Below are 20,974 nucleotides of genomic sequence, written 5' to 3'. Positions count from 1 at the left end.
AATTAAATAGATTAATTAAAAAAACGAAGAAAAAAAACCAGCAGGAAAAAAAAATTAATGAAGAAAAAGAAAAAAATCCGAATTAACTGGGCTAACCCTTCAATTCAGGTTAACTCGTCAAACCTGAGATTCGCATCATAAAAGTTTGATAACTAAATAGAAAAAAAATTAACGGGTTAACTCAAAATTAACTGGGTTAACCCGTCAAACCTGGGATACGTGTCATAAAAATATGATAATTAAATAGAAAGAAATTTAACATTAACAAACTAAATTAAACGAAAAAAATTAATTAAAAAGAAAAAAAGCAAAAAAAAAATTCGGTTTAATTCGTCAAATCCGGGATCTGTGTCATGAAAGTCTGATAACTAAATAATTTTTTTGAATATTAACAAACCAAATTAAACAAAAAAAATCATTAAAAAAAAAACACAAAGAAAAAATAAGAAAACCATAAAGGCATAAAAAAAAAGAAAAAAAAACAAATAAGCGTTTTACTTTGAATTGCAACATACCGTATAAGTTTATTAGATAATAATAATAATAATTGTAATATAATATAATATAATAATGCTCTTTTGAAACTTTGGGTTGTGAAGCACACCGAACTTTTATTTCCATTTGGCTCCCACTATGTTTAGTATTAGTGGTCCAAATTTGTTCGTTTTCTTTTCAGACAGTTGCCTCCAACTTTAATATTCCAAGTAATTAATCCCATGCAGTTTTCTAAATCCAACTTTAATATTGACCGAACTTTTCTTTCAAGACGTCGACAAAGAATTATGGAGGAATCAAAACTTAATAATTATAAACAAACAGGAGAGTATTGTATTTTAAAATAATTTTTGTATGGAAAGGCCCTAAATTGATGTGTGTGAAAATTAAGAAATTAAATTAATGTTGTTTTTTATATATAATTTCAAATTAAAAACATCAAAAATATTTTAAAAAATTATTAATTTCATAGTGGGACCTATTAAATTAATTTTTTACATATTTCATCTTATTAGCTAGAGCTATACAAATTGACAGTGTTTTGATTTTTAATGATTTAACAGCTACTTGCTGTTTTTTTTCCTCCAAATTTTACTCTATATTTTACAACCTCTAGATTTTTTAACAAATAACTTCTTGTTCTTATACTTCTGGCTCTTCTCTAAATGACTATTTTAATACTTCTTTTATTATTATAAAAAATATTAATTTAATCCTATTATTATCAAATATTAAATTTATAGTGCCTCATTGTCTTTTTGTAGCGTGGAGGATCAAAAGCCGAAGGGCCTACCAGAAAAGAAGAAAGTGCATATAATGATGTCGATAATGGAGGACAAGTGGTACTTGGTTTCTGTAAATTAAGGTCCAACAACCCTACGTGGGACTTTTCAGTCGCGGCCACCTCTGGCTGGCTTGACTGAAACTACGTGTTTGCTTTGATCTATGTTTAATTCTTTTAATAATTAATAATAATATTCATGTCAAGAAAGAAGTGTGAAATTTGAATATCTTGAATGGGATTAATAGTTTTTGTATTTTTTGAAGATCTTCCTGTGTAGCCCAGCTTGAAAAAACGAATAAAAAATCAGAATTATTATGCTATCTGATCATAAGGAATTATTTTTAGTTGAATATATTTTATTTAATAGCATCTAATAGAAAAATAAGGAATTGGAACTTCCTCGTATATGGCACAAGCACACTTAAATTTATTCATAAATTGATTGAGGGAATAATATTGTAGGTACGAAGCACACCACTTGGAAGGCCAATTCTAGAAAATGATTGATTAATTTCATCCCATCTCTTAATATAACCATCATCCTTCAAATTAGATGCTTAATCAAATGAATAAAAGCTAGTAATACCTAATTAATTAGCATATACGCTCAAGGTAACATAGATTTTTATATATATATATTTTAAAATGATTTTAACGATATATCTCTATATTCTATATTTTTATATCCATATGATATATTCAAATACAATAAATTGTTCACTATGCTAACTTTAAAATAAAAAATAAAGAACTCAATTGAGCGATAAAAAATCATTTACTACTACACCAACCCCTTGGTGGTGGTCTCCTATATATAGTATCCAAACTTACATACATTTACTATGCTATGTACACTATTGATCATAGCCACACAATAATGTCAACTAAGGCTAGAGTTTTCTCTACTATAGTTTCTCAATCCATCCTCCTCACCCTCCTCTCTTCCTTTGTCACCGGAGAAAACCAAGATTTTGTCAGAAGCCTAGACCGCAAGCTATATGGGTTGAAGAAAGAAAAGCTAACGCATTTTCGTGTGTATTGGCATGACATTTATAGTGCCCCCAACCCTACAGCCATGCCCATAGTGAGACCACCTTCCAACACATCAGCAACTCTTTTCGGTTCTATAAGCATGATCGATGATCCATTGACAGAAAAGCCAGAACTAAGCTCGAAATTGATAGGAAGAGCTCAAGGGTTTTATGGATCAGCAGGACAAGAAGAAACTGCCCTTTTGATGGCCATGAACTTTGTTTTCCTTCAAGGCAAGTACAATGGTAGCACCATTAGCATACTAGGGAGGAACCATGTTTTTTCCAAGGTGAGAGAGATGCCGGTGATCGGAGGCAGTGGGCTTTTCCGGTTTGCCAGAGGATATGCTCAGGCCAGTACTCACAGTTTTGATCTAAAATCTGGTGATGCTGTCGTTGAGTATAATGTCTTTGTATTGCACTATTGATGCCATGCCCGGCCCCCTTGTCTAGAAAGTTATTTTCTTTTGGCTTTGCGGTGTCTTTCAATAAGTTGATGTGTGCAAAGTAGGTTGTCATTTGTAATCTGAGTTGTACGAATGCGTGTTCAAGTTATTGGAAAGAAAAAACAAATTAACAAGTGGGAATTTCTTACCTAAATCACAACTAGAAAATTGATTTATGATTTACACGGACGGAATATTTTCATTGGAATAAAAATCACCGATCCAGAACATGTGCAGTCCAACCACAATGCGGCTCTGCTTAGCTCCTTCGGGAACCGATTTGAATTCTGCTGCCACCCGATGGTGACTATCATCCTCCCAACCCGTTCTGAAGCCTTGATAAACTCTCCCTTGCTCACTCCACATGCATCTTCCAAATGTTTTTTCACAAATTCTTTTTAATAGAGGCCATTAAGTTCCACAGTGCAAACTGAGATTTGTAGTGCATTGGATTGAGATCTTTCTCATTGAAAAAATAGAAGAAAGAATGGGAAAAATGCTGTGTATGCAACAAAATTCTCTTATTTCGGTGCAAACTGAGATCGGTAGTGAAATCCATGTTACGGCGAGTTCGCTGTGTATTTCTGTCATCAACAACCAACCCTCTATTTCACATCTTATATGCCAGCTTTTGGTTGCATCGGAACCAAGCAAGAAGGGAATGCAGCAAAATGATCAACCCTGCGATTCAATTGATAATAATAAAAAACTTAACTTAAAAAAAAAATTAAGATAATAATTTTTTTTAAAATATTAAAATAATAATAGATTATAACGATTTCAGTATTCTAATAATTCGTGTCATGGACTCTATTAAGTTAATAATTTTTTAAAATTATATAATAAAAATATATAATCACAAAATTGAGTATTAATTTAAAAATAAATACTCATTTGAGACAAAGATAACCCTTTAAAAAAAAAACAAAAATAAATCTTATAGTTTATTTTCCAATCAATCAAATATTAAAAAATAAAATAAAAAATAATTAAAAAATAAAAAAAAACATATCTAACTAGCAAGTCAACTTGTCAAACCTATAAATCATATAATTAATGCCAGCCTACAAAAACCTTTAAATTACACCTTATAATGGTGTCAGCATTAAACCGAGCCAGACATCGCGTTGAGACAGTGTGTTATCTTGTTCTTCTTGTACATTCTTAAAAGCTGCAAGAAATGGATTAGTTACAAGCTATATATATATATATATATATATTAAAGGTCTATCTTGGTGACCTAATCTCATCGATCAACGGGTCCGATTTTAATATGGTATTTAATTTATCATTTTGCAGCCTGGTGTTATACAAGCAAATGACATAGCTAGCTAGCTAACTGGTTGCCATGATTTCTCTAGGAATCCATTGGAAGATAACTGGCTGGTATTAAATTTATCGTTTATCTTGTAATCATGCAAATGCGATGTTGTCTCCGGCTGTTAAAAACCCAGTATGTTGGAATCCAGTCAAAATTGAACAAAATGTTAACATAAAATTTGAGTGATTGGACCAATTGAATTAAGCTCTGACTGGTTTTTTTTTTTAAAAAAAAGAAACGTAAAAGAAAGAAAAAAGTTTGATCTTGGAAGACTCAAACTTGGCGAATATCCTCCAGAAAATGATCCCACCACTTTATCATTTTATACTTCTAATATAACAAAACATATTTATAATATAATACAATTTATTATGCGATCTAGCTAATCAATGATTTAGTAATTAAACCGATAGCCCATTAAGCTTCTTAAAATGGTTGATTTTAATAATATTGGTGCTAAGAGTGTTATTTAAAAGGTTTTGGTGCCACAATCCTCCATGGTTTAGCGATATTAAACCTTTTTCTCAAGTGTTTGTTTTAATTTGCGTTACAACAATTTGTGTTTTAAATTATTTTCCACTTCAAAAAACATTGGATTGAGATTTTTTATATGTTTTTGAATGATTTTAGTGTAATAATATAAAATATAAAATAAAATTATCTGAAAAATTTATTTTAATATAATTTCAATTAAAAAATACTTTTAAAAAATATAATGCATCATAATATTAAATTTACTTTTCACGTATATTAAGTGTTGAAACTCATCGTATCATATCAAATCATTGTGTTTTTTTAATTATTTGTTTTTTAACAAATAGTAAATAAAAATAAGTTCTTTTACATTAAAGTAGAATCTTTTAACTCTGTTTTGTTCTTCAAGTTATGTCTTGGAACAATTATTTATTAAAGAAATAGCACTCACATGATGGGCATGTATATCGCAGGTCCAATTTAAATACTACTGATGGAGCCAACCGTACAAAAAAATGGAGTTACTGAGTTCTAACAAAAAAGAAATAGCACCTACTACTCTTGTTTCTTGAAGTAATCATCACGGACTTGGAAATAATAATTTCTTAATAAAATAAAATAAGACTACATACCTAATACCAGCACGATGCTAGCTTTGATGCTTTATATAAATGCTGTACTTCAATAGTGAACATGGCAACAATTTCCATGGCTAGAATTGTCCCCATTATGGTTTCCAAACTCATCATTCTCAGCACCATCCTCTCTCCTTTAGCCATTATTCATGCTTCAAAAGAAAATCAAGGCTTTGTAAGAAGCCTAGACCGCAAGCTATACGGGTTCAAGAAAGAAAAGCTAACCCATTTTCGGGTTTATTGGCATGACATTTATAGTGCCCCCAACCCTACAGCCATGCCCATAGTGACATCACCTTCCAACACATCAGCAACTCTTTTCGGTTCTTTAAGCATGATCGATGATCCATTGACAGAAAAGCCAGAACTAAGCTCGAAATTGATAGGAAGAGCTCAAGGGTTTTATGGATCAGCAGGACAAGAAGAAGCTGCCCTATTGATGGCTATGAACTTTGTTTTCCTTCTAGGCAAGTACAATGGTAGCACCATTAGCATATTGGGGAGGAACCAAGTTTTTTCCAAGGTGAGAGAGATGCCGGTGATCGGAGGTAGTGGGATTTTCCGGTTTGCCAGAGGATATGCTCAAGCCAATACTTATAGTTTCAATGCAAAGACAGGAGATGCTGTTGTTGAGTACAATGTGTATGTGTTACATTATTGATCACGGTGCCCTTATTTTTTGTGTTAAGTGATTTATATTGGCATTTTGCTTCAATTACTATTTATAGTCTGTCTATCTTTCTGCTATATGGTAGCTTTGAATGATAGTGGCTTCATCTGATTTATTCTGTGTCGATTTGTGAGGTATTTCGTCCTTTTTAGTGTTTCTTTTTTTTATCCTCTTTTAGGCATGTTAATTCTTCATGGGTCCTCCCTCTTTCACAAGAGGAGGCCATCAACACTGAACCTTTACCACTAGCCATTCATAAAGAGGTAGCTAGGTAATGCTATTTGATTCCATGGGAAAATACTAGCACAAATTTGCAAGTGTTGTCAAGATGGTAGATGGCAGGCTGCCTAAACTCTAAAAGTCCGAATGATTCGCAACAAAATTGCACAGCTCTTGGAAATTACACAAAAAATCATGGCAAGATAATTGTTAATTAATACAACTTTGACAAATCGGAGAGTAGATGTGTGAGTGGGTAAGCGAGTCTTGACAAGGGGTACCAAATCCAAAGTCATTTCTTTTGTAAATTGCCTTGCTATTTGCACAACTTTTCCCAAAACCGGGTTACTTTGCTGATGCAAGAAACAATGAAACACTCTAAAATCTGGAGTGGACATAGGCACTTAATTCGTCGGACTTCATTTTTTTTTTTTCTCTTTAAAGATATTGGAAGTAGATCCAATGGTAACGATGGCATTTCCCAATTGATAATGGTATTGAAATGCTGCCATAGAACCATTATCAATGAGTCTGCTCATCGCCAAAACTTTTAACTACTCCGTAAGTTTTCAGTTTTTGGACTTGGATTGCTTGTACTTCATCTCATTCTTGAGTTATGGTTGAATGTAATCGACCAGCTAAAACTAATCCAAGTAATTTTATTAATTATGCATTTTAAACCAGAGAACTAGAGAATTTTTTATATATATAAAAAAATGAGAAGATCAATATTAGGCAGGCGGTATCTCACTCAACTCGGAGGGGAACATTGACTGCATATATATCACGCCATTTTTTATTTGAAAGGACCTCCACTGCACTTATATTAAGATTAAAATTTAAGAACATGAGGAGAGCACCAAAAAATTAAGAACTTTAGGATAACACCTAAGATCATATATAATTATGGCATTATTTATAAAGTGTAACAAATAGGATTTGAACTCTCAACATTACGAGTGACCACTCTATAAAACACTTATATTAAGATTAAAACTTGAGAACTTTAGAAGAGCAGCTAAGATCATATATATATAGTTATGATATAATTTATAGAATGTAACAGATAGGATTCAAACCCTCAATCTTACGAGTGACTACTCTATAAAAATCTCATTTACCATAGCTAGAGAAGTTCTTCGTTGTTGAAAAAGAATAGTTGTAATTTGCATTAATCAAAGAAAGTTGAATGTTTGTTTAAAATGGGTACGCTATTACGGGAACATTGAGAGTTGATATCACACCATTTTTTACTTAAAAGGACCTCCACTGCCTTATATCAAGATCAAAACTCAGGATATTTAGAGAATACTTGAGATCATTTATAGAACCTAACATATTAGGATTCGAACTCTCAACCTTACCTTATGAGAAACCGCTCTATACCAAAAAAACTCGTTTATCATAGGTAAAAAGGGTAGGCATAACGTGAAAGTCTATTTGTATATATATATACCCTGCTTCTATCTGCTTAGCCATACTTGACCCAGTGCCTTCAATCATGTACCTTTTGGCCTTCCACAAGATATAAGTGATTAAATGCATGCCCAAGCTCGATTCATCTCCAAGGGGGTGAATGGAGGAAACAAGAGGTTGTCTTCATTCTTTTGTTTCTTTCTTCAACGCTTTAAAAATGACATTAATTTGATGGACTGATGCATGCCACGATCCATTAAAAAAAAATCCCACGAGTGAGTTGAAAGTCGTATAACTCTTAATGTCTAGTCCACCGACTAAATATTATATACATATTAAAAAATCTAGATGTGAAATGGTTGAAATTTCTGTACAAGTTCTTGAAACCCGAGGCGGAAAAAACGCCAGTCAAACACTTAGAAAAAAAAAAGAAGAGTATAACATGTGTGTGTGTCTCAGTAGCTGTTGAAAATTCAAGTGAAGTTCCTATTAGTTAGAAGGAAACAGGAGTAAAAAATCATAACAAAAGAAAGGAAAGGTGTTAGTAAATTGATTGTAAAGCTTCTGCAATGACTTTTGCAAGCATGCTTAGGCTTTGGTGCGAAGTCTTCCCACTAAGTACAGCAGGGCGACTAGTATTATTACTCTCGAAGCTTTAGGACATGCGTGCCAAAATTTGACATCTTTGTTTGCACGGTAACTATATTTACATTCTACGCTATCGTTTGAGATTTAAATTCAAGATCAAACAATATCTCAGAAGAGAAAAGAAATTTATTTTGCCAGCTTTGCAAATCCAAAATATGAATAAATTGTTTAAGATCCGATCAAGAAAAAGGTTTAGGTTCCATTTGGTAATCTGATTGTAGACAGTTGAAGGTAGTTTTGAGATTGCGTTGAGATCATAAAATCATCATCATTTTTTTTAATGATTTTGATGTATGGATATCAAAATTATTGAAAAAATATAAAAATTATTAAATTGATTTTTTTATTAAAAATTTTTTTACAAAAAAACCTACATCATATTACTAAATAAGCATGTATATAGTCTTGTGGCAATAAATCTAATTCAAAATACTTTTTATTTTCTTCAAATTAATTTGTTGTCAAGTCAACTAAAGTTTTTTTTTCTTTACCAATAATCTTAAAATAATGCACATTTATTACGGAATACTATAATGGTTAAAAAAGAAGGCAATAAACATGTCAAAAGTGATATTATTATGATGGATAATAGCTAGGAAGTCTCTCCGGAAGGCCTGTCTTTCGACTCCCTTACGGTGTCCTCCCTCAGTTTGCTCCGGGCCTTTTTGCTCTTCTAACGTAATCTCCACGGCTTCACACCGAATTTCCGATAACAAATTATGCATGCTCAAGTAGGTCAAGCAGCAGAACCATTGTTGCCTGATGGGAACTTCCATGCAGGTCCTACTTATTTATTGTATTTGGCTGAGGAAGCATCGGAGAGAGTGGAGCTCTTACTTTCTTGGGACTAGATGAACCAAGACCTGCTTTTATTATGTGGGCAATATCGATCTACTTTGGCCCACATTCTAGTAAGTTTCTTGAGCTTTAATGCACAATGTCCTTGGACATGTCAAGAAACTAGAAAAGTCTTGGTCTTTGGTCTTCCCAAAGGTATCAGAATTCACAGGATGCTACCTACAATGACAAATTTACTGATTCAAGCTGTAAATTCTTGAAGAAATTCACCACTTGAAATGCATCAAGTCATCAAGTTCCTTAACTCATTGTATATCTTGAGCATTTACGGAAATTTTGTTAAAATTATGAGTTAACTTGTATATTTAATATGAAAAATAACTTTAAAAACTTGAAAACAGATAAAATTAAATTAAAATCAGTAAAATTAAGTAAACTCATAATTTTATTTTTATTTTTATATTTTCATGTAAAATATAAATATTACCTTATTTTTTAAAACGAAAAAAAAACCCTATCTCTTCAAAACTTCCAGCAGCCGCCCCTCATCTATCTCTTCCCCACCATCCATACCCACCAGGTCGAGATCAACACAGCAACCCCTTTGTTTTCTTCAGCCTCCACGAGTCTCTTCCCGCTTCTCCTTTATTTATTTATTTATTTATTTATTTTTTCTCTTTGGACTCTTCCTCCCCCACTTCTTCATGTCCTAAGGTATAACTCCCTCAAAGTAAACTCTTCAATCATATCTAGGATTAGTGCCCTCTATAAAAGTATTTATTTTTCTGATATGCCAAATCTGAGTCCAAATGACTTAATATTTCCTTCCACGATCTAGAGTCGATTTAAAGATGAGTAGGGTCTTGGATAAAATTATAAATAATTTTTTTTAAAATATATATATATATATATATATATATATATATATATATATATAACAAGTGGGATCTAGAGTAATTTTTATTTTGTATTTGGACCTTTTATTAAACAAAAGCAATTCTCATTTTATAAAACATAATTAATAAATATATTTTACTTATTTTTAGACTTTTTTTGTTAAGTAGGTGCCTTATATCATTGCCCAAGTTACCCACCTACTCTGGCCAGCTCTGCCACGGACTCATCTGATCCTAGTAATTGTCAATCTGATGACTCGCGCAAGGTAGTAAAAATTGAATTAATGGGATGTTGAATAGTAGGTTTAGGACAAGAAATAGAGAAGAGGACAGTGAGTTGGGACATCCAGTAGGATCTCGTGATATGAACGCCATAGCTGACTAAAATATATGCCCCTACTAGTCAGGCAATTCATACATGAAGATATGCCCGCGGCAACCAGGTGCTTTCTGGCATTTCCAGGAAAAAAAAACATCATGTTATAGTTTATACTAGTTACACGATCCGCGCGATGCGGTGAATCAATTTATTTACATAAAAAATATTAAAAAAAGTTAAAATCTAAAAATATTAGGTCTTTTTGTAAAGCTATATCCAATAATCTTGAGTTTAGCTGCAATGTCTTACCCAAAAGTAATATTTATAATATTAATAATAACATTAAACTTGCATGACTCAGGTTGAAGTGGATCTGACTGCAATACCAGACCCAATAGTTTTGGATATGGATCTGGCTGCTAAATCGTGTCATAAAAGTGTAATAATTAAATATATTAATTAAAAAGAAAAAAAACCAACAAAAAAAAAGGAAAAAAAAAAGAAAAAAATTTGAATTAACTGAGTTAACCCTTCAAACCAGGTTAACCTGTTAAACCTTGGATTCATGTCGTGAAAGTTTAATAACTAAATAGAAAAAATATTTGACGGGTTACCATGGAATTAACTGGGCTAACCCGTCAAACCCGAGATCCGTGTCATGAAAGTTTGATAACTAAATAAAAAAATGAATATTAACAAACTAAATTAAACGAAAAAAATTAATTAGAAAGGTAAAAAACAAACAAAAAAGCATCAGCTTTTTCACTGTGGACTGCACAGTACAGTCCACAGTCAAAGGCATAAAAACAACAAAAAAGCAAAAAGAAAAACTAAAGGCATCAGTCGATAACTAAATAGAAAAAAATTTAATATTGATGAACTAAATTAAAAAAATTAAATAAAAAGAAAAAATAAAAGAAAAAAAATTTATAAGAAGGAAAAAACTAATGAAGAAAAAGAAAAAAAATCTAAATTAGCTAGGTTAACCCGTCAAACCTGAGATCCATATCATGAAAGTCTAATAACTAAATAGAAAAATATTTAATATCAACAAACTAAATAATAAAAAATTAATTAAAAAAAAAGCATAAGCCTTTTCATCGTGGGCTGCACTGTGCAGTCCACCGTGAAAGGCATAAAAAAAAGAAAAAAAATTAAAGATATACAATATTAAAAGATGAAATCGGAAGAACAAAACTAATGAGGAAAAAGAAAAAAAATCTGAATCAACTAGATTAACCCGCCAAATCAGGTTAACCGGTCAAACCTGAGATTCGTGTCATGAAAGTGTGATAACTAAATAGAAAAAAGATTTAATATTAATGAAATAAATTTTAAAAAAGATTAATTAAAAAGAAAAAAAACCAACAGGAAGAAAAAAAACTAATGAAGAAAAATAAAAAAAATCTGAATTAACCCTTTAAACCAGGTTAACCTGTCAAACCTGAGATTCGCGTCATGAAAGTTTGATAACTAAATAGAAGAAAAAAATTGACGGGTTAACCCAGAATTAACTGGGTTAACCTGTCAAGCCCGAGATATGTGTCATGAAAGTCTGATAATTAAATAGAAAGAAATTTAACATTAACAAATTAAACTAAATGAAAAAAATTAATTAAAAAGGAAAAAGTAAACAAAAAATCGGGTTAACTCTTCAAATCAGGTTAACCCATCAAACCCGAGATCATTGTAATAAAAGTTTGATAACTAAATAAAAAAATAACATTAACAGAATAAATTAAACAAAAAAATTCAAAAAAAAAAACCCCATGAAGGCATAAAAAAATACAAAAAAAAATAATTCAGCGTTTCACTATAGACTATGTACTGCACCGTGAAACACTAAGCAGTTTTAGTAAACACTAAGCAGTTTTAGTAAATGTTATAATTATAATTATAATTATTCGTCCACCAAGTGTTTCCCTAACTTACATTCTCTGATGTAAAAGGGCTGAGACTTGATGTATTTGTTCATTCACTATGAGTTTTTGCTCTTCAAGATCCAAAAACAGAGGGCAAAAAAGAGAGGAGACAGAGTTGAAAAAATAAACATGGTGAACATCTATTAACTCTTTTCAAGCAACAGAAGTTAAGAAAAATAAAAGAGATGAGAGTTAAAAACAACGCGTGAGAAAACCTGCAAGAAAAAAAGCTTTAGAACGAAAAACACTATTAGAATCCACAGTAAAAATAAAGTAAATATACAATGTTTTTATGAGCTCTTTTAGTTTTTTTTTAATTGATTGTATCTATGCTCTATTGAACCAAGTATTTTTTTTTTATTGACCCGTCTTGCTCCTCTAGCATAGATACATCAAGATCATACTGAAAGATATTATTAAATAAGAAAGAAATTCGTTAAATTGATTGAAAGGTAGTTCTCTCCACTCACCAAAGATGCTACATCTTATCTCTGAATAGTATGCCTGTGGTTTCTATTTCCATGTATCATTGTCGAATCTGTTAGTGGAGCTAAATTTTTAATACAAGCGTAATCCGGCAACCAAAAAGTAGAACATATACACAAGTTCATTACTAGATAGTGACTAATAGCTGCCATTAAGTCTTCCTATATTCACAAAAAATTCAAATGTTACTGGATACATGTCAAACAAGCTATAATTAATTAGGCTTTGCATTCTTTGTAATACATGAATATATAATAGTTAATTGAAAGACATATATAATTACTTGTACTAGGTATGAATTTTTACATGCATCATGTATTTTAAGATACTTGAACCATGTTTAAAAAAAATTACTTATAATTTTACGATTTGAGTTTATATTGTATCAAAAATATATTTTTGACGATTCTTAAGAACGACTACATAAAGTTTTGAAGATACTAATGCTGGCGAAAGCATAATAAAAATAACAATAACAAAGGAAAGACAGAGTTTTAGCCTAAAATAAGCACTGCTAGAAATTTGCAATATTATACTAACAAAATATTATGTTGGTAGTTGGACACTAATTTCATCGGCCTGACTTTTACCGACAGGATCATAGACGGTTACAGCTCATCAGAAAAATATTTCCTTAATGATCTTTATTTTGTTGGTCATTCCGTTAGTAATATAATCACTGATGGATTTAAAAATGGAATAAGCACACTAAACAAAAAAAATTGTTGGTCGAAGTATGTCTGTATTTCTATTGGTGACAATATACATCAATAATATATTGCTATAAACCAATTGATTTTATTTATGATAAGTTCTTAATATTAAACTTACCCAATTCCTTTACTTTCTAAATTTCCATCACATTACTAAAACTAGTAAACATTTAGAAACCTACCTTACTAAATACCAAATCAAATGGAAACCTCTCCACCGTCATTAGAATATACCAAAATCAAAGCCATTCAAATCAAGTTTAGAAATTTATTTTTTCAAAGACAAGTCTTCAATTTCTCAATTTTAACCCATACTCATATTGTCATACACATCATAATTTACAAACAATTAATATAATTTATCATTTCTCTTTAATATTCACTTAAGTTAGAAAGATTGTTGTGTTGACTGCTTTTGAGGTTTTACTTTCAAATGGCCTGTCTTAAATAAACCAATGAGTTGTTAATATATTTTTATATTCATAATTAATTATGAGTTGCAATGTCAGGCCTAGTCATGCAATCCTTTATTAGTTTTTTTTTTGTTAGATAATGGGGTGGATGACCAACTGAATTTCCAAAAAAAAAAAAAATGCCTTATATATTTTGGTCACAACAGTGGTCAAAAAATCAGGGTGGGTGGTTTTTTCTTCTAGAAACTCATTCTCAGCCCAAAACACTTAGAAATAACCCTAATAACTTTTTTAAATCAATCCTTAACCTTCAAAAGTGCAAAATACTGGTTAAAAACTCAAAATCAACTCGGAAACCAATTTCTTCCTGATCTCATATGTATATCTTTAGGCACTTTCAAGGTAAAAAAAAAACACCCAAGTCAATTTTCCCTCATTATATGGAACTATTTAGAATAAAAATCTAATGTTTTGGTTGCCAGAATAAAAAAAATAACATTTTCCTCTCTCTAGACTGGATTTTAGCCATTTCCTCTCTCTCTTCTCACCTACTAAGAACTAAAAAATAATAAAAATAAAATTTAGTACTGAATTGCAATTGTTAAAAATTCAAAGGATCAGTTACCTTATAGCAAAACAATATAGGGGACAAAACTATAATTCACAAATAAATTTGAATGTGTCACCCATGTTATCATTACTTTGTATTTCAGTCTCATGTCTTTCAATTAAACCCTCACCCACAAAAAAAAAATAAAAATTAATTAGGCTCTTATTTGGGCTCAAATGAGCTAAAACAAAATTCAAGGGTCAAGTGAAACGTGAGAAAAGGAAACGGTAAAGATGTGTACAGTATAACAGCCAAGGCAATTCGGCCGAGGAAGCATCGGATAGGTTGGGTTTTTTTTTTTTACTTTCTTGAGACTAGATGAACCAAGATCTGCTTTTATTGTAATGTCGATCTATTTTACTATAACCCCACATTCTAGTAAGTTTCTTGAGCTTTAATGCACAAGGTACTTGGACCTGTCAAAAAACTAGAAAAGTCTTGGTCTTCCCAAAGGTATCAGTATTCACAGAATGCTACCTGCCATGACAAATAGCGTTAACCCCACATTCAAGCTGTAAACTCTTGAAGAAATTGACCAATTGAAATGCATCAAGTCATCAAATTCCTTAACTCATTGTATTTACTTGAGCAATGAAAGCTCCCAAGAAAGACTAGAAAGTTCTGAAGAGATACCCTAGCGTCAGTTGCTAGACTTGTATAGGAACAGCAAGATTACATGGTCAATGCTTGTCTGGCGTGAAAAAGTTGGCCTGTGGGGGGCCACACTGGTTGAAAGTTGAAACATCTTGCCCCTCGACAATGGAATCGACCATTGTGAATTTAGTTAGTGTTACCATGGAAATGTTAGGTGGAAACGAGCCATTTACATCTCTGCATCCCACCCATCCGCCAATTTAGCCCTTACGGCTGTCTCAGTTCACAAAATATAATCCCTTGTCAAATTTATCCTGTATTCGTTGCCTTTTTATCTTCTAAATCCAAGTGGGTTATATTGTGAACAAACTGTGATGAATTTTTTTACCTTATAGAGAGAGGTTATCGTATTGTTTGCAATCCAGTGGATTGAAAGAACTTGATCAATCTAAGCATTAGGGCCGGATATGAGATTGAAAGTTTTACCAAACCAAGAAACCATTGGCACTAGCTATTATCTTCACGGATCTCAATAGCACTCCATTAAATTGGAGTGCATACTTGACAAATCCTATAAAATGGACAAAAACCAACTAATCCACTTTTTTTTTTTTTTTTTGACATCGTCAAGACATCAACATTAATTGAAGTGAAAATCACTGAGAGTTTGTGGTTGGTAACTATAAATAATGACAGAGTAAAATATAATTAATAGGCACAATAGGTTAAAAGAGCATGCATGATAGTCAATCACTAATTCTAGATGATTTATTGCAAAATCCACTATATATAGAAGAAGTTTTTGGGATACACAAGTTAAAGTGCTCTCCATCATCACCCCACTAAAATATTTTCCCAAAATTTTTCAATTCCCCATATCTTACTCCATGGCTAGATTTCCCATCTTTGCTCCCAAATTCATCTTTCTCTCTCTCATCTTTTCCTTTGCCACAATTTTGGTCAATGGAGATCACGATCACGAATTTGTGAGAAGCATGGACAGGAAGCTATTAGGGCTCAAGAAAGAAAAGCTCAGCCATTTCAAAGTATATTGGCATGACATCCTTACAGGCCCTAACCCTAGTTCCATCCAAGTTGTGCCGCCATTGAACACTTCAATAACAGCTTTTGGGTTAGTGAGAATGATCGATAACCCTTTAACGTTAGGGCCTGAAATGAGCTCAAGGTTGGTAGGAAAGGCGCAAGGGTTTTATGCACAGGCATCACAACAAGATCTTGGCTTGTTAATGGCCATGAACTTTGCTTTTATTGAAGGAAAGTATAATGGTAGCACTATCACTGTTCTAGGGAGGAATGAAGTGTTCTCGACGGTGAGAGAGATGCCAGTGATCGGAGGAAGTGGACTTTTCCGGTTTGCTAGAGGTTATGTTCAGGCAAGAACTCACATGGTTGATCTCAAGACAGGAGATGCTACAGTTGAGTATAATGTCTACGTTTTTCATTATTGATGACTGGATCCTTTTCTTACCTCTTTTGCTTGGTTTTTATTCGATTATATTTGCTTTAATTTACGAGGTTCTACGATCTATTTTCAATAATGTTGACCTCTTTGGATGCTTACTTCCATGCTGGTGGTGTAATTGCCTTCGTTTCGGGCAATTTATGTAGAAATCAATATTTCTCAGTCCTAATTATGTATTTACCCTTTAATTTTCCTTGAGAATTATCATAAATTGAAATCTCCTATTACATATGTCTTTGCTTTCTAGTACAAAAATCATGCAGTTAAAAAGTCTGCGTGTGTAGATATGATGCTGATCATGTCTTGATAAGATTCATCAACACATGTGGATCACTAACCTTCGAGATAAAACAAGTCATAGTAGGTATGCTTCAAAACTTTTTAAGTAGAGAGAATATTATTCTTCTTTATTAAGAGATTTTTTGTCTTCAATGGATTTTAATAATTGCACACGATGCCTAATCTCAATCTAACTACAGGAGAATAAAAAAAAAATTAATATAATTTTAAAATATTCATATTAAAATCATATAAAAATATTAAAAAAATAAATCTTTTTAATATTTTTCTTATACATACAAATATATTTTATTTAACAATTTCAAATCCAATCCAATCACCTAACATAAATATATAATCATGTTCTGTCTTAACTTTCAAGTTTTCATCATCAAGTATAATTATAAAATCCAGCTGGTTCATAACTTCATTTATACCTTAGTTAAAAGTTTGCATCTTCAGTTAGGTATAGGGCTAACTCGAGTTGATTTAAATTAATAAAATTTAATATTATTTGAAGAATTTTTTTAAAAATTTAAAAACAAAATTATTTTAATAAAAAAATCAAATTAATTCTCATTTACTCCATCAAGTTCAACCAGATGAATTTTTGAACTCATCCCAAATCTATATTTTAAATTGATAAATCATCATATTGATTAGTCAAGTCGAGTTGAATAACAATTATTAAAATAATAGATGCTCTTCTTAAGGAAAAGCTCACCATTTTGTTTTTGTCGGGCATGATCATGAACGAGTGGAGTGGAAAACACCTGGAAAAAGGAATTATTGGGGGCATTTTTTTATATTAGTCACGGGCTTTACTTAAGCTCAAGTCTCAATCACAAAAGGGGTTATAAATTACACCTTGGATTCGCTTAATTGACATTGAATTTAACATCTTGCACGAACATTATGGGCCTCGATTATGGGCCTTCATTAGGCCTATTAATAAGGTTCGAGCTGGATCCCATCTTGTTGGATCGAAGACTTGGCCGCCCAAATTAACTTATTTCGATCTCACTTTGAGCCCTGTTGAATTGGATTCTTCAAGGCCTACTCAGAATCAAAGATCACACAGCTTGGAAAACATAATTTTTAGCTTCAAGCTCCTGCAAATCCAGCACACAGCAACCTATAATAAATCTCATGTGCAACATAAAGACCAACATAAAGTACAATGAATTTTTAGCAGAGAGTCCATCTTCAAGAAAGTGGAGTTATTAGATCATATATAATTATCATATAATAATAGAGATTGAGACGCAAATCATTGCCTCAGAGCCAAGGGGGGCGAAGCACTTCAAGAAGATTTATGAAATATTTAGAACAATCCATTTTCATTTTTCTTTATGAAATATTTAGAACAATTCATTATTGACCTATAGTGGAGTTTGGCTCAAGAGCCGCTTGGGATATTTGGGAAAAAGAAATCTCATGTGGACCTTCATAAATAATATTTGTCACATGCTTGCAAATGGGAATGTCATATAAATGTACATAACAAAAGAAAGGAAAAATGTTAGTAAATTGAATGTAAAGTTGCTGCAATGACTTTTGCAAGCATGCTTAGGCTTTGGCTCAAAGTCTTCCCACCAGGTACAGCAGGGCGACTAGTATTATTACTCTCGAAGCTTTAGGAAATGCCTGCCACAATTTGACATCTTTGTTTACACGGTAACTATATTTACAACATTCTACGCTATCGTTTGAGATTTAAATTCAAGATCAAACAATATTTCAGAAGAGAAAAGAAATTTATTTTGCCAGCTTTGCAAATCCAAGTTATGAATAAATTGTCTAAGATCCGATCAAGAAAAAGGTTTAGGTTCCATTTGGTAATCTGATTGTAGACAGTTGATCAAGGTAGTTTTGAGATTGCGTTGAGATCATAATATCACAAGTATTTTTAAATGATTTTGATGTATGGATATCAAAATTATTATAAAAAAATCTAAAAATTATTAAATTGGTTTTTTTATTAAAAATATTTTAAAAAAACACCTACATCATATTTAGTAAACAAACATGTATATAGTCTTATTCTTGTGGCAATAAATCTAATTCAGAATACTTTTTATTTTTTTCAAATTAATTTGTCCATCAAGTCAACTAAGGTAAATTTGTTTTTACCAATAATCTTAAAATAATGCACATTATTACGGAATACTAAATGGTTAAAAAAGAAGGCAATAAACATGTCAAAAGTGATATTATTATGATGGATAATAGCTAGGAAGTCTCTACGGAAGGCCTGTCTTTCGACTCCCTTACGGTGTCCTCCCTCAGCTTGCTCCGGGCCTTTTTGCTCTTCTAAGTTCTAACGTAATCTCCACGGCTTCACACCGAATTTCCGATAACAAATAATGCATGCTCAAGTAGGGTCAGGCAGCAGAACCAGTGTTGCCTGATGGGAACTTCCATGCAGGTCCTACTTATTTATTGTATTTGGCTGAGGAAGCATATCGGAGAGGTTGGAGCTCTTACTATCTTGGGACTAGATGAAACCAAGACCTGCTTTTATTATGTGGGCAATATCGATCGATCTACTTTGGCCCATATTCTAGTAAGTTTCTTGAGCTTTAATGCACAATGTCCTTGGACATGTCAAAAAACTAGAAAAGTCTTGGTCTTTGGTCTTCCCAAAGGTATCGGAATTCACAGGATGCTACCAACAATGACAGATTGATTGATTCAAGCTGTATACTCTTGAAGAAATTCACCACTTGAAATGCATCAAGTTCCTTAACTCATTGTCTATCTCGAGCATTTATAAAAGTTTCGTTAAAATTATGAGTTAACTTGTATATTTAATGTGAAAAATAACTTTAAAAATTTTAAAACCAATAAAATAAAATTAAAATAAAGTAAAATCATTAAGCTCCTGATTTCCTTTTTTATTTTTATATTTTCATGTAAAATATAAATATTACCTTTTTTTTTATATAAAAAAAACCCTATCTCTTCAAAACTTCCAGCAGCCGCCCCTCATCTATCTCTTCCCCACCATCCATACCCTCCAGGTCGAGATCAACACAGCAGCCCCTTTGTTTTCTTCAGCCTCCACGAGTCTCTTCCCGCTTCTCCTTTATTTATTATTATTATTATTTTTCTCTTCGGACTCTTCCTCCCCCACTTCTTCATGTCCTAAGGTATAACTCCCTCAAAGTAAACTCTTCAATCATATCTAGGATTAGTGCCCTCTATAAAAGTATTTATTTTTCTGATATGTCCAAATTACTTAATATTTCCTTCCATGATCTGGAGTTGATTTAAGATGAATAGGGGTCTTGGATAAAATTATAAATGAAAATTTTTAAAATATTAAAAAATATATAATTTTTTATTTTTATATATATCTAACAAGTGAGGTCTAGAGTAATTTTTATTTTGTATTTAGAGCCTTTTATTAAACGGGAGCAATTCTCATTTCATAAAATATAATTAATAAATATATTTTACTTATTTTAGACTTTTTTTATTAAATAGGGGCCTTAGATCCCTGATCAAGTTGTCCATATCAGCTCCACGAACTCATATGATCCTGATAATTATCAATCTGATGACTCGTGCAAGGTAGTAAAAATTGAATTAATGGGATGTTGAATAGTAGGTTTAGGACAAGAAATAGAGAAGAGGACAGTGAGTTGGGACATCCAGTAGGATCTCGTGATATGAAGGCCATAGCTGACTAAACTATATGCCCCAGCTAGTCAGGCAATTCATACATGAACTTATGCCCGCGGCAATCAGGTGCCTTCTGGCATTTCCAGGAAAAAAACATCATGTTATAGTTTATATTGATTGTATCTATGCTCTATTGAACCAAGTTTTTTCTTTTTTTTTTCTTGACCCGTCTTGCTCCTCTAGCATAGATACATCAAGATCACTCTGAAAGGAACTATTAAATAAGAAAGAAATTAGTTAAATTGATTGAAAGGTAGTTCTCTCCACTCACCAAAGATGCAACATCTTACCTCTGAATAGTATGCCAGTGGTTCCTACTACAATGTATCATTGTCGAATCTGTTAGTGGACCTAAATTTTTAATGCAAGCGTTATCCGGCAGCAAAAAGTAGAACATACACAAGTTCATTACTAGATAGTGACTGATAGCTGCCATTAAGTCTTCCAATATTCACAAAAATTCAAATGTTACTGGATACATGTCAAACAAGCTATAATTAATTAGGCTTTGCATTCTTTGTAATACATGAATATTTAATAGTTAATTGAAAGACATATATAATTACCTGTACTACCTATGAATTTTTATATGAACCATGTATTTTAAGGTATTTGAACCATACATGAAAAAAATA

General features: G+C 31.9%; 3 protein-coding genes across 3 annotated transcripts; all 3 read left to right on the top strand.

Annotated features, from left to right (window-relative positions):
* The first annotated feature begins 2,103 nt into the window (after window positions 1-2,103).
* Window positions 2,104-2,890, top strand: LOC133700897 (dirigent protein 19-like). Its single transcript, XM_062124628.1, has one exon. The coding sequence runs from the start codon at window positions 2,127-2,129 to the stop codon at window positions 2,736-2,738; it is 612 nt and encodes a 203-aa protein (XP_061980612.1). The 5' UTR covers window positions 2,104-2,126; the 3' UTR covers window positions 2,739-2,890.
* A 2,328-nt stretch (window positions 2,891-5,218) lies between these two features.
* On the top strand, window positions 5,219-5,980 carry LOC133702302 (dirigent protein 22-like). The gene has a single exon (XM_062126616.1). It carries the CDS (start codon window positions 5,245-5,247, stop codon window positions 5,845-5,847), a length of 603 nt encoding a protein of 200 aa, XP_061982600.1. The 5' UTR covers window positions 5,219-5,244; the 3' UTR covers window positions 5,848-5,980.
* Window positions 5,981-15,687: 9,707 nt separating this feature from the next.
* LOC133700696 (dirigent protein 22-like) lies at window positions 15,688-16,604 on the top strand. The gene has a single exon (XM_062124321.1). The coding sequence runs from the start codon at window positions 15,778-15,780 to the stop codon at window positions 16,357-16,359; it is 582 nt and encodes a 193-aa protein (XP_061980305.1). The 5' UTR covers window positions 15,688-15,777; the 3' UTR covers window positions 16,360-16,604.
* Window positions 16,605-20,974: the final 4,370 nt, after the last annotated feature.

Source organism: Populus nigra, chromosome 8 (assembly GCF_951802175.1).
Source record: "Populus nigra chromosome 8, ddPopNigr1.1, whole genome shotgun sequence".
NCBI lineage: Eukaryota > Viridiplantae > Streptophyta > Magnoliopsida > Malpighiales > Salicaceae > Populus > Populus nigra.
Note: the sequence above shows the minus strand (reverse complement) of the source record. Positions and strands in the feature narration are given on the sequence as shown.

Excerpts from the sequence above, each read along its gene's own strand:
- LOC133700897 (XM_062124628.1), top strand. The coding sequence starts at position 2,127 with ATGTACACTATTGATCATAGCCACACAATAATGTCAACTAAGGCTAGA.
- LOC133702302 (XM_062126616.1), top strand. The coding sequence starts at position 5,245 with ATGGCAACAATTTCCATGGCTAGAATTGTCCCCATTATGGTTTCCAAA.
- LOC133700696 (XM_062124321.1), top strand. The coding sequence starts at position 15,778 with ATGGCTAGATTTCCCATCTTTGCTCCCAAATTCATCTTTCTCTCTCTC.